The sequence below is a fragment of the Salvelinus sp. IW2-2015 genome, linkage group LG4q.2, assembly GCF_002910315.2.
Source record: "Salvelinus sp. IW2-2015 linkage group LG4q.2, ASM291031v2, whole genome shotgun sequence".
NCBI lineage: Eukaryota > Metazoa > Chordata > Actinopteri > Salmoniformes > Salmonidae > Salvelinus > Salvelinus sp. IW2-2015.
Window position 1 is genome coordinate 14,710,995 of NC_036843.1, and position 14,612 is coordinate 14,725,606.

Genomic DNA, 14,612 nt, shown 5'->3' on the forward strand with positions numbered 1-14,612 from the left:
GCAAAGCGTCAATACAGGACTAAGATTGAATCGTACTACAAACTATTACAGACTACAAAGGGAAGCACAGCTGCGAGCTGCCCACTGACACGAGCATACCAGACGAGCTAAATTACTTCTATGCTCTGATTGAGGCAAGCAACACTGAAGCATGCATGAGAGCATCAGCTGTTCCGGAGCGACTGTGAGATCACTCTCTCCGTAGCCGATGTGAGTAAGACCTTTAAACAGGTCAACGGCCGCAAGGCCAGACAGATTACCAGGACGTGTACTCCGAGGATGTGCTGACCAACTGGCAAGTGTCTTCACTGACATGTTCAATCTGTCCCTGACTGAGTCTGTAATACCAACATGTTTCAAGCAGACCGCCATAGTCCCTGTGACCAAGAACACTAAGGTAACCTGCCTAAATGACTTTCGACTCGTAGCACTCACGTCTGTAACCATGAAGTGCTTTGAAAGGCTGGTCATAGCTCACAACACCATTATTCCAGAAACCCTAGACCGACTCCAATTTGCATACTGCCCCAACAGATCCACAGATGATGCAATCTCTATTGCACTCCACACTGCCCTTTCCCACCTGGATAAAAAGAACATGTGAGAATGCTATTCATTGACTACAGCTCAGCGTTCAACACCATAGTGCCCTCAAAGTTCATTACTAAGCTAAGGACCCTGGGACTAAACACCTCCCTCTGCAACTGGATCCTGGACTTAATGACAGGCCGCCCCCCAGGTGGTAAGGGTAGGTAACAACACATCCACGCTGTTCCTCAACACGGGAGACCCTCAGGGGTGCGGGCTCAGTCCCCTCCTGTACTCCCTGTTCACTCATGACTGCATGGCCAGGCACGACTCCAACACCATCATTAAGTTTGCCGATCACACAACAGTGGTAGGCCTGATCACCGACTACGGTGAGACAGCCTATAGGGAGGTCAGAGACCTGGCTGTGTGGTGCCAGGATAACAACCTCTCCCTCAATGTAATCAAGGCAAAGGAGATGATTGTGGACAACAGGAAAAGGAGGACCGAGCATGTCCCCATTCTCATCGACAGGGCTGTAGTGGAGCAGGTTGAGAGCTTCAAGTTCCTTGGTGTCCACATCACCAACAAACTATCATGGTCCAAAAACACCAAGACCGTAGTGAAGAGGGCACGACAAAGCCTATTCCCCCTCAGAAGACTGAAAAGATTTGGTATGGGTCCTCAGATCCTCAAATATTTCGAAGGCTGCACCATCGAGAGCATCCTGACTGGTTGCATCACTGCCTGGTATGGCAACTGCTCGGCCTCCGACCGCAAGGCACTACAGAGGGTAGTGCGTATGACCCAACTGGGGCCAAGCTTCCTGCCATCCAGGACCTCTATACCAGGGGGCAGAGGAAGGTCCTAAAAATTGTCAAAGACTCCAGCCACCCTAGTCATAGACTGTTCTCTCTGCTCCCGCACAGCAAGCCGTACCGGAGCGCCAAGTCTAGGTCCAAAAGGCTTCTTAACAGCTTCTACCCCCAAGCCATAAGACTCCTGAACAGCTAATCAAATGACTACCCAGACTATTTGCATTACCCCCCCTCTTTTTTACGCTGCTGCTACTCTGTTTTTTATGTATGCATAGTCACTTTAACTCTACCTACATGTACATATTACCTCAATTACCTCGACTAACCTGTACCCTCGCACATTGACTCTGTACCAGTACCCCCTGTATATAGCCTCACTACTGTTATTTTACTGCTGCTCTTTAATTATTTATTATTTCTTACTTAACTCTTATTTTTCTTAAAACTGCATTGTTGGTTAAGGGCTTGTAAGTAAGTATTTCACTGTAAGATGATCTACACCTGTTGTATTCGGCGCATGTGACAAATAAGATTTGATTTGATGTAACTCGTTACTGAAGGAAGAAGGAAACCGCACACTGCTCTTGATAGTATCACCGATATTTAATAAGCTTACGTATCGGCCACACGGCCTTCATCAGAGCTTTTGTGATTTTTTAAAATTTGCACCCTTATGTAGACCTGGCCCCACCCACATCCGTTCTACACATCGAAGGGGGTTGGAGGCAAAGGAAAAACAAATAAGTGCTACCAAATATAACAATATGCATTTCATAAACATTACAAACGTGTATAAATAAGGTGTATTGAACACGTCTGTAAAATCTCAATGAGGACATAGCAAGTTTTCATTAGTCATTGGGTACATTGTACAAAAAACGTCAGAATAATCTACAATAGACACATATTTCATGTTCAAATTCACAACATAACATACATAGGCATTTCATCATTAAGTCCTTTAGGAAATAATGTCTGGAGGGTGAAAATCCAAAAACATTCTCTTTTACTCAGAGTATTATTAATATCTCCTCCTCTGTCTGATATCTTAACTTTCTCTATGCAACAAAATCTAAAGGTTTTGCTTCATGCTTCATGTCATTGAAATGTACAGCGACTGGATAATCCCTGTCGTTTCTCCTGATTGAACAATTATGTTCACTAATTCTCTGTTTGAGAGAGCGGGTGGTTTTACCAACATAACAGAGCCCACATGGACATTTAATAATGTAAATAACATGGGTGGTGGAACACGTAATAATGTAATTTATTTGGAACCGTTTTCCTGTGTGTGGGTGGCAGAAATATTCACACGTCATCATATTGTTGCACTGTGCGCATCCTCTGCATTTATAGCTACCATTTGACCATTTGGTAGAGGGCGTAAAAGAGCTTGGCTAATTTTCTTTTGTGGCTGGCAGTTGGCATGAACCAATTTATTGCGTAAATTGCGACCTCTCCTATACACAATACGTGGTGGATATTTAAATTCAGCCGGCAAAGCTGGGTCCGATGATAAAATATGCCAGTGTTTCTTGACCACACCTCCCACTTTTCGCGAATTTGAACATGAAATATGTGTCTATTGTAGATTATTCTGACGTTTTTCGTACGATGTACCCAATGACTAATGAAAACTTGCTATGTCCTCATTGAGATTTTACAGACGTGTTCAATACGCCTTATTTATACACTTTTGTAATATTTATGAAATGCATATTGTTATATTTGGTAGCACTTATTTGTTTTTCCTTTGCCTCCAACCCCCTTCGATGTGTAGAACGGATGTGGGTGGGGCCAGGTCTACATAAGGGTGCAAAAAAAAAAAAAAATCACAAAAGCTCTGACGAAGGCCGTGTGGCCGATACGCAAGCTTATTAAATATCGGTGATACTATCAAGAGCAGTGTGCGGTTTCCTTTTTCCTTTTTCCTTCAATTGTTGCCATGCACCTGCAAATAAGATTGCTCAGATGTGCGAGTGCCTTTTGAATTGTATGTAACTCGTTACTGAAATAACTTAGCTATTGAAATAACTAATATGTAACGTTTAGCACTTGAAAATGTAGACCTAGTTGTTGGCATTGAATGTTACTATGCTGTGTCAAAGTTAAATTCTATGGGAACAGTATGATTGATGCCTGGTTGAACTTTCCTCCTGAGTGCCAAACAACATAGCAACCTGAAACCAACACACTGTATACACCTGACACACTCAACCCATGGTCTACTCTGCAGCCATAACAAACACAGCCTACCACACACTGCAGCACTCACACAGGGGGTGCCCATTTTTGTTCTTGCTCAGCAAAAACACAGCACCCTCGGAGCATCCCCCAGGAATGGATTAAGAAACACTGACCTAACCCTACACTCTTCATATTTCCCCAACAAACCCAACACACTATACTTCAGCCATCAAGAGGCCCTACACAAACCTAATACACACTGAAGAGTCAAACACCCTGTGACTGACATAGAACCTTCAAAAACCAGTGAGTCACTGCATTGTACACCTTAGAAACCCAACTCCAGTCACATCTGAGTCAATGGTCAGTCATGCATGGAACATGACTCTGTCAAACATGCATGATACAACTCCAAACTCACTGACTCCTAGCTCACCTCTTCGTCTGGGGTGTTCTTACCGACGGCGAGCCGGAACAGAGAGGAGAGGGAGTCAAGGAGCTCCATCCATTCTACAAGGGTCCACATGTCACCATAGTCTGCCATCCGAGGGGACTCCCGCCCACATACACCATCCACCACCCTGTGTAATAGCTGGGGGAAAGAAAATGTGTATCATCATCATGATGATGGTAGCCTATGGTAGGATTTAATCTACCCACCAAAACAAGTCAGTAAACAATGCCATGCCCATGTTTGTGTGGAGGTCATAGTGTTTTGGAGTAACTGACTTATCTGCATGCTTTGGATTTACAATCAAGCATAATGCTCCCTCTGCTGGTCAATTGTTGGTTCAGTGTGTGCTTATGACAATGACATGGGCACACTTTGCCAAATTGAGCCCTAACAGCTACACCCAGGCAATCATAGATCAGAAAGGATTACACGGGTTTAAATAATATGATGACAGCTCCACAAAGCCTATCATGAGTAAAGTTGAAGTAATTACCATATCCTTTCAGACCTACTAGAGTATTTATAGGGGCGGTTTACGATTGAGTATTGATATGCTTTCCAAATGGTTAGATGCAGAAAACACACAATGGATCATCAATACACATTGTATCTGAATTGGGGAGCTTGCAACAACATTGTAAGCTACATAGTTACAACAGTACTACAAATCACATTTTAGCCCTTGATTGAGAGTATAATATCTTGTTTTCATATTATATAAACAGCCCCGAGGGTACTCAAAAGCCTCTGTTGTATCGTCTCATCTGAATGCACAAGCAAAGTATTTAGTCCATTGGAATGTAAACCTAATGGAAATCCTTTCTCCTCCTTCTGTAATACTATGTAGTTTAGTTTGTAGAGCATGGCGTTTGGAACACCAGGATAGTGGGTTCAATTCCCGGGTCTACCCATACGTAAAATGTATGCACGCATGACTGTATGTCAATTTGTTTAAAAACGTCTGCTAGATGGCATATATTACAATGGCCTGTTGCTATATAAAAATAAAAAAAGTAAACGCATGCACGGGTTCTCCTGATATTGCACTGTCTAGCTCCAGGACAGTGGTGAAAAAAATGCGACATGTATGAATCAAGGAAATGAATGTATTATACTTACTTTTGGACATTCTTCAGGACGTAATTTGTCAAGTAAATGTACCATGTTTTGTTGTCGCGTTTCGCCTTCCTTGTAAAACGTCACGAATCAGCTGATAAGTGATCACATGGTAAACCGGGGAAATCTGCTGTTTCCTGAGAGTACTTTTTCAGCGTGGCTAAACATTGGGATTTGTAATTATCATAACTCAAACTGGTCCATAAACAAAGGGCGCCTTCAAGTGGATAACTTTGTCAAGACTAGAGAGAATACAGTTTGTCAAATTGATGTCTACATTTATTTATTTTTGCATATTAGCCAAACCAAACCCTTTTCCAAAAGTATCCAAATTCTCCCAACCTGCTGCGTAAGTTAAATCAAAATGTATGAAGAAAAAGGCCCTTTTCTTATTAAAAAAATGCAGATTTGTAAAACTATTTAGAATCTTTAAAACGTATACAAAATAAAATGTATTCGCTACGTGTCTGTATTTGGTTTGATATAACGTTAATGTATTATTTTTTCTTCTCTTCCTTATTTCTTTGTGTAATCCCTCTGGCTGTTCTGTTTGTGTTTTGCATGTTGCTGTTTAATTAAAAAAAAATTACTTACTACGAAAAGTGAATTCTGACATAATGTATCCCGTGTTGTCAAACCCCCGCCATTCAAAGTGTGTTGCATTATGGGGATTAAAAAAAATCTGATTTGCCGACTACATCAGACAAGAAGAGGCCAAGCGAGAGGTTTTACTCAGCTCAAAGTATTGTAATGACCTGACTAGATCATAAATGAACAATTGTCCAGACATAAGATTGAGTTTGCGAATCGACGGTTTATTCAACCAACTTTACACAGGCTACTGTTTGGCCGTAGCCCACGCCAACTAAATGACAGATAACCCACAAGCCAATCGTGACCTTCTCTTGTGAAACCCAGACGTAAAAAAAAAAAAAGAGAGAACAAAGGCCAAACCGGGTCTTAACCTCCAATGCTCCATCCCCCTGCCCAACCCCCTCCACGCCACTCCGCCAACCGCCAGGATGCCCGGCATCAGAACATTCCAGGCATTCCCGTGATTGGCAGATAGCAGGTTGATTGACATGTCAGACCCCGCGAACACTGGGCACTGGTCAGTACAACACAACCACCTCCTAGCCTAACACATAACACACAGCTGTCTGTGCGGGTCGCTACAGTATGTCCACGAAAATGACTCCACGAAGTGAGGAATTTTTGTATGGAGGTCAATAAGAGTGTGGAATTTGGTCAACAAAACATGTAATTGCAAATTTGCTAAGTGAAGTTTATTTGATCGAATTAAAGTTACGTAATGGTTAGATTGTTATGAATGTACTTTTTTTTATATAAGTGGACGCACGTGGCATTTCGGCAACTAGGGGGGAAACTACTTTAAATTGGAGTTGTCTGTTGTCATAGAGATAGATAGAGGACTCTGTTTTTGCGTGTACATTACCATGACATGCTTTCACCATTTTATAGTAGTCAACTGGGTGGGGATTCCGACGAGTTGGGAGCAAACAGCCAATGAAAAATAAGAAAATTGACTACTTTAAAATAGAGAGAGCGTCAATGCCGATGTCCATGCTGTCACAGACGCTATGATGGTACAGATACAAATGTGAAGCCTCTATCTAGCTCTATGCCCTCTCATTGGCTAGAATGGTCACACATGATCTCGCCTCCTCCTATCTGCTTCCATCTATATAAGGATATTAAAAATATATATATATTTTTTTATTGACAACAAATCAATACAGAAAGTACATAAGGGAACACAAGTGTATATATAGAAGATATATAATGGACAATCGAGCTAGGGGATACAATATCACATTACAATTACACAAGGACCTTAAGGGACATACATACACTTACAATTCTAACAGCTTTTTTGTTAGTAGAGTATTTAATAGTCTTAAAATACAGTTCAATTTCTTTTTGTAGGGTAAGAAAATGTGTTTTTTTGTTAGTATATTTACATTTGTATATATGAAATTTGGCCAAAAGAATAATGAAATTAATTACATAAAAATGTTTCAGCTTATTTTTATCGTATGTAAAGAATCCAAGCAGTACATCTCTCCACAATAGTGTAAAATCTTCATAAATGTGTTCAATTATAAATCTACTGATGTCTTGCCACAGTTTTCTTACATGTATACAATGCCAAAAGAGATGCAACACTGTTTCTGGGTGGTCATTACAAAAGGAGCAATTTGAATTGATGTTTTCCTTAAACTTCTTCATATAGTGGTTGGCAGGATAATATTTATGAATAATTTTAAAGGAAACCTCCTTAATTTTGTTAACAAGTAGGTATGTGTGTGGCAACATCCAAACTTTTCCCCAACAGATATTATCAATAAATCCATTCCAATAAGGCATGACATAAGGTATAGATACAACATCCTGCTGAAACAAGGTTCGTATCACTCTGTTGTTGAATGGGCCAAAAGAGAAACAAATCTTTCCTACTGATGAGTCAACAGGGTCAATAGAAGGTAGGCTCTGAGGGTCAGGTCTTGACACGTTCCTGAATAACAGAGCAACACCTGAGGGAATGGTGTCTAAAACAATTGCAAAATCTTTGGGTGTTACAGGGACCTTGTAAAGAGATAAGAATTCCTTATAACTGAGTAAAAGACCCTCTGCATTTACCAGTTGGCTCACCAATAGGATATTATTTCGGAACCAATATTCTAAAAACAAAGAAGTATTTTTATACAATATATCCCGATTATTCCATATATAATATCTGTGTGGAGAAAAATTGTGTTTATAAATTAAGGACCATGACAAGAAAACCTGCCGATGAAAAGCAGAAAGTTTCACTGGAATTTTGTCAATATTATAATTGCACAACAACATGAAGTTAAGGCCACCAAAAGTAGAGAAGACATGATGAGGAATAAAATTCCAGATAGAAGTGGGTCTTCTTAGGAATTGTTTTATCCAATTGATCTTAAAAGTATTATTTAAAGTAGTAAAGTCCAGAAAATTCAGTCCACCATTCTCATAAGTGTTCATTACAACAGTTTTCCTAATGTAATGGGTACGGTTTCTCCAAAGAAAGTTGAAAAGCATCTGGTCTATCTCCTTGCTTATTTTACTGTCAAGATATAAAGATATAGCGCCATATGTTAGTCTAGAGATACCTTCAGCCTTGGTTATTAGGACTCTACCTTTTAAAGATAAGTCCCTCTGTAGCCATTGATTTAGCTTCTTCTGGGTATTTTTAATAAGAGGGTTAAAATTTAGTAAGCCTCTAGACTTCTGATCCTTTTTAATGGTTATGCCTAAATATGTAAGTTCTTCTTTTACTGGAATACCATAATATGAAGGTGTCACACAATATTTGACAGCTATGAGTTCACATTTATTAATGTTAAGGTATAGACCAGARGCTTTGGAAAAGGATTGTATCACATTGATCGATATGGGAATTTGGTTAGCGTCTTTCAGAAAAAGTGTAGTATCATCAGCCAGCTGGCTTATAATAATTTATTTACCAGCTATGGAAATACCTTGTACAGGACCATTTTTTTAAGAATTTGCAAGAAGTTGGGTGATTAATAAAAACAGATACGGGGAGATAGGACAACCTTGCCTAATTCCTCTCTTTAACTCAAATCTAGGTGAGGTGCCATATTTCAATTTGATAGAGCTGTTACCATTTGCATAGAGAGTCTTAATAGCTTTACAGAAAAAATCCCCAAAGCCAAGTCTCTCAAGGGAGTGGAAGAGAAATTGATGCTCTACTGTGTCAAATGCTTTATAAAAATCTAAAAAGAATATGAAGCTATCCTCAGTTATTAGGTCTGAGTAGTCAAGTATGTCTAATACTAGTCTGACATTGTTAGAAATATGTCTGTTCCTCATGAAGCCAGACTGTGTTTCATCAATGATTGCATCCAGGACTTCTTTAATTCTTTTTGCAAGTAGTAAAGCTAATATCTTATAGTCATTATTAAGAAGACAAATTGGACGCCAGTTATCGATGAGCAGCACTTATTTTTTAGGCTTAGGTATCAGTGTTATTAACCCCTGACTCATTGTAGGAGGGAGAACATTGTTTTTAATACTCTCTAAAAAGACTTCAAATAGGAAGGGAGCTATTTGTTCAGAAAATAATTTGTAAAATTCTGATGTAATTCCATCAACACCTGGTGATTTATTGTTCTTTAGATGTTTGATAGACTCTATAATCTCTTCAACTTTGATGGGTTCATCACACTGTTTAGATTCTATATCACTGATAGAGTGAACATTATTCAGTGAGTTAAAAAACATATCTGTGGATTCCTGACAGTACGTAAAGCTATACAATTTTCTGTAAAAATTGCTACAGTATTTAGCGATAATTTTTTGGTCATCTGTAATAACACCATCAATGTTTAATTTATGGATAGTGTTATTTTTAGAGTGAAATTTCTCAAGTCTAAAGAAATAGGATGAATTCTGTTCTCCCTCCTCAATCCATTTTTTCCTAGATCTAATAAAGGCTCCTTCTGTTTTTAATCTATATATATTATCCAGTTTATTTTGTAACTCAATTAGTTCCATCTTCTCCTCCCCCGAGAGGCCGGCTGGGGACCTCTGAGAAAGGGAAGTTATCTTAATGATCACCTTTTCCTCCTCAGCTCTTCTGGTCTTAGCAAGATTACTACCATATTTTCTAAGGTATTTGGACACCTCAAATTTAAAGAGCTCCCTGTTCTTGCAATAAGATTTTTCTTCACAAGCCCTTTCCCAAAAGTGTGAGAGCAGATCTTTAACCTCAAATTTAACTATATCATTATTTAATAATGAGCTATTTAGCTTCCAGTAAGATGCATTGCCAAGGTTAGTATCAGGGGTAAATATTTTGATATCAATGTAAATGGCCCTATGGTCTGTGAGGGGAGTAGTACAGATATTTGTAGTAACACACTCACTATCAATACATTTGGATATAAGCCAAAAATCTATTCTGGATTGTCAGGATATTAAAATACTTTCAAGTTTTTAATGTCACATGCACAAGTACAGTGAAATACCTTTCTTGAAAACACAACGATCAATAACAATGTAATACTATAAAACACACATGAGAATAGGAAAAAATACAAAGAACACAGTAAGCATACTTGGCTCCCAGTTGTAAAAGAAAATATGTGCTTGTAAGAAATACTCCTCAGGCAATCTAGCTGAAAGGATACGCAAAGGCACAGCACCAACAGCTGACATGAAGGGGGGACTGGAATTGGAGATGACAGTGACTACTGCAAGATGCAGAATGTCAACTTCTCACCCTGTGGCCTCATCATACATCCTGACGTCCCTTGGCTTGCCACTTCTCCTGATGGCCTGGTCTACGACCCTCTCGAGCATCCATCTTTTGGCCTAGTTGAGAATAAGAACCAAAACGTAAAGGGTTTTGTGGATTGCAAGTACATTCACATGCATAACGGTGAACCTTCCCTGAAGAAGCAGCATGCCTACTATTGGCAAGTTCAAGGTCAGCTCTACATCACTGGGTTGGAGTGGTGTGACTTTGTTGTCTGTGCGCATGAGGACATTCTGGTCGAGAGAATACATAGAGACCCAGTGGTGTTCTCACTAATCAGAGAGAAGGGTGACTGTTACTACTTATGTGTACATGCAAAAGTTCTTAGGCAGGACAGACTAAATAACAACGGACATGCTCCTTGATCTTTCAATTAATGAAAGAGAAACAAACCAACAAATCTGTCTGTGCAATTAATAATTTAAAATAATTCAGTAAAATTGTTTCTGTTCTTTTGTCACTGTAAATAAAAACTCTTTACAACATTGTGTTTGGAGTAAGCAGTGGTGTTTATTATCAATAAATGTACTACAGGGTGTAACAGCAAAAAAAGGAAAGATGCATTGCAGTAGTAGCTCATTGCGCCTTGGACCATGCCTTAATTAACAAGAGGTCCACACTGTTAGTTTTGTGAGAAGGCAAGCCACAGCCCAGATGCCGGGGATGCTTCCCATCAGTGACACGAGGATCTCTTGGACATGGTAGTTATTCCACTGGAATTGCAAAGGCACGGCTCCCTTCTTCAAACGGCGAAGCCCACTAGAAGGTTCAATGAAATCTTAATTTCTTAACTTTCAATAACGATGCCGCACCAACTAATAACATTAACACTAACGTTAGCTAGGTAACGTTACTGGTAGCTAACGTTTGCTAGCTAAAGAGACAAACAAAATACACTAACTAAACGGATAAACAGAATTTTCAAGAAGAATGATTTTTTTTAAACGCTATAGAAATATGATTATATTAATATACTGAGGTAATGATAAAACAAGCTACTTCGAGGCTACAATCAGGTTGACAGGAAGCTATGTATCGGATAGGAAGTGGGCGTTGCTACGTTGTGCAATAGGTATGTAGAGAAAAACACTAGAGCTTTGGTGGGCGGGCTTTTCCTTCCGAACAGTACTTTCAAATAGGGTGCCAGGGTTCGTCTTGGAAGCACGCTTTCCACTATGCTAAATATGAATCAAATCTGTTGAAATTACATTCACAGAATTTGAAAGTTACAGCAAGGCGTTGGTGAGGACGCTATGTAGCAACTTGTCATTTGGTCGAAACTAATTAGATTAGAAAATGATTGTTTGCTCTGTAGTTAGTTGGTTGGCTTTGCTAGTTAGCAAGCTGATATCTCTGCTCAAATTGGGTAACGTTAGTTAGCTTGCTAGCGATGTTTTGAGGAGAACAGGCTACCTCCCTGTCGACTCAACGGGATGGGAGAGAAGATTAGATGTACAGTTGCTTCAATCGGGGTGTTGGAGTACCCAAACGAAATGGCGGCAAACTTCCCCAGAGAGATTTAAAAAAAAAAAGTGCGATCTCTCAGATTCTATCTTAATTAGAGAGTTAGACGTCTATGTTGAACGAATGCAATGATATACATTTTTATTGGCTTACTATTAGCTGCTTTTCCTGAAAATGTCTGATATACAGTACCAGTCAAAAGTTTGGACACCTACTCATTCCAGCGTTTTTCTTATTTAAAAAAATATATATTTTCTACATTGTATAATAGTGAATACATCAAAACTATGAATTAACACATGGAATAATGTAGTAACCAAAAAAGTGTTAAACAAATAAAAATATATGTTATATTTGAGGTTCTTCAAAGTAGCCATCCTTTGCCTTGAGGACAGCTTTGCATGCTCTTGGCATTCTCTCAACCAGCTTCATGAGATAGTCACCTGGAATGCATTTCAATTAATAGGTGTGCCTTGTTAAGCTAATTTGTGGAATTTATTTCCTTAATGTGTTTGAGCCAATCAATTGTGTTGTGACAAGGTAGGGGTGGTATACAGAAGATCGCCCTATTTGGTAAAAGACCACGTACATATTATGGCAAGAACAGCTCAAATAAGCAAAGAGAAACAACAGTCCATCATTACTTTAAGACATGAAGGTCAGTCAATCCAGAACATTTCAAGAACTTTTAAAGTTTCTTCAGTTGCAAGTCGCAAAAACCATCAAGCGCTATGATGAAACTGGCTCTCATGAGGACCGCCACATGAAAGGAAGACCCAGAGTTACTTTTGCTGCAGAGGATAAGTACATTAGTTAACTGCATCTCAGATTGCAACGCAAATAAATGCTTGAGTTCAAGAAACGGATACATCTCAACATCAACTGTTCAGATGAGAACAAACTCTACTAAAGGACACCAATAAGAAGAGACTTGCTTGGGTCAAGAAACACGAGCAATGGACATTAGACCGGTGGAAATCTGTCCTTTTGATCTGATGAGTCCAAATTGGAGATTTTTGGTTCCAACCACTGTGTCCTTGTGAGATGCAGAGTAGGTGAATTGATGATCTCTGCATGTGTGGTTCCCACTGTGAAGCATGGAGGAGGTGTGGGGTCGCAGACACTGATTTATTTAGAATGCAAAAGACACTTAACCAGCATGGCTACCACAGCATTCTGCAGCAATACACGATCCCATCTGGTTTGCACTTAGTGGGACTATCATTTATTTTTCAACAGGACAATGACCCAAAACACACCTCCAGGCTGTGTAAGGGCTATTTAACCAAGAAGGAGAGTGATGGAGTGCTGCATCAGATGACCTGGCCTCCACAATCACCTGACCTCAACCCAATTGAGATGGTTTGGGATGAGTTGGACTCCAAAGTGAAGGAAAAGGATCATCTTGTCTTGTCTGGACCCAGTGCAGATCTAGGATCATTGTTGCTTTTAGATCATAATGTATCAAATTACATGGACTGGTGGGACCTGACCCTAGATCAGCACTCCTACTCTTGGATGCTTTGTGAATATGGGCTCTGGTGTGATCTTAGGCATACCCCCACCCACCCTTCTTTCTTTCTGTGTATCCCCTGATAGAGGACCTGAACTCCTGGTCGTGCTGTCGTTCTGACTGCAGCTGTGGACCCATGGCCTGATTTCACTGTGTATGCTACCTTGTTCCGGACCCCTGCTTATCAAGCTTAGCCAGGTAGTCACTGCTTCTGTGTGGATGAAACATCTGCGTGTTACAAAGCCACATGCTCTAAGTCGCCTGATGTATTGTTCTCTCTACCTTCTTGCCCTTTGTGCTGTTGTCTTTGCCCAATAATGTTTGTACCTTGTTTTGTGCTGATACCATGTTGTGTTGCTACTATGCTGTGTTGATGCCATGCTATGTTGTTGTCTTAGGTTTCTCTTTATGTAGTGTTGTGGTGTCTCTCTTGTTGTGATGTGTGTTTTGACCTATATTGAATTTTTTATTTTTAATCCCAGCCCCCTAACCCGCAGGAGTCCTTATGCATTTTGGTAGGCCATCATTGTAAATACGAATTTGTTCTTAACTGACTTGCCTAGTTAAATAATGGTAAAATAAGTTGTCTCTGCTCTACCAAGATGTTTCAATGGGCTGATGTGGGTAATAATAATACAAAGATCACCATTGTAAATGTATTTTCTCTTTAAAGCTTTTGTCCTTTTTATGCCGTTGTGTTTACCACTGTATATACACATACATACAGTGCATTCGGAAATTATTCAGACCCCTTGACTTTCTCCACATTGTTACATTACAGCCTTATTCTAAAATGGATTAAACAGGTTCTATCTCAAGGCCATCAGACTGTTAAACAGCCATCACTAACATTGAGTGGATGCTGCCAACATACTGACTCAATCTCTAGCCACTTAATAATTAAAAATTGGATGTAATAAATGTATCACTAGTCACTTTAAACAATGCCACTTTATATAATGTTTACATACCCTACATTACTCATCTCATATGTATATACTGTACTCCATACCATCTACTGCATCTTGCCTATGCCGTTCGGCCATCGCTCATCCATATATTTATATGTACATATTCTTATTCATTCCTTTACACTTATGTGTATAAGGTAGTTGTTGTGAAATTGTTCGATTGCTTGTTAGTGTAACGAACGTCGTCGGGAGAAGGAGAAGACCAAGGTGCAGCGTGGTACGTGTCCATATT

The 14,612-nt window shown here is 39.6% G+C and overlaps 1 protein-coding gene across 5 annotated transcripts in view; it reads right to left on the reverse strand.

The window, feature by feature from the left end:
* Positions 1-5,808, reverse strand: part of LOC111963384 (COMM domain-containing protein 8) — a 52,771-nt gene extending 46,963 nt beyond the window's left edge. The window contains exons 1-3 of one of the 5 annotated variants that reach the window (XM_070443393.1): positions 5,698-5,802; positions 5,107-5,175; positions 3,970-4,125 (exon numbers count right to left, since the gene is read on the reverse strand). In XM_070443393.1, the coding sequence (XP_070299494.1) occupies positions 3,970-4,125; positions 5,107-5,175; positions 5,698-5,766 (294 nt within the window). In that variant the 5' untranslated portion in view covers positions 5,767-5,802. Of the gene's footprint in view, positions 1-3,969; positions 4,126-5,106; positions 5,198-5,697 lie in introns of all 5 variants that reach the window. The other 4 variants (XM_070443395.1, XM_023986786.2, XM_070443394.1 and 1 more) reach the window with 4 other exon arrangements.
* Between the last annotated feature and the right edge of the window lie 8,804 nt (positions 5,809-14,612).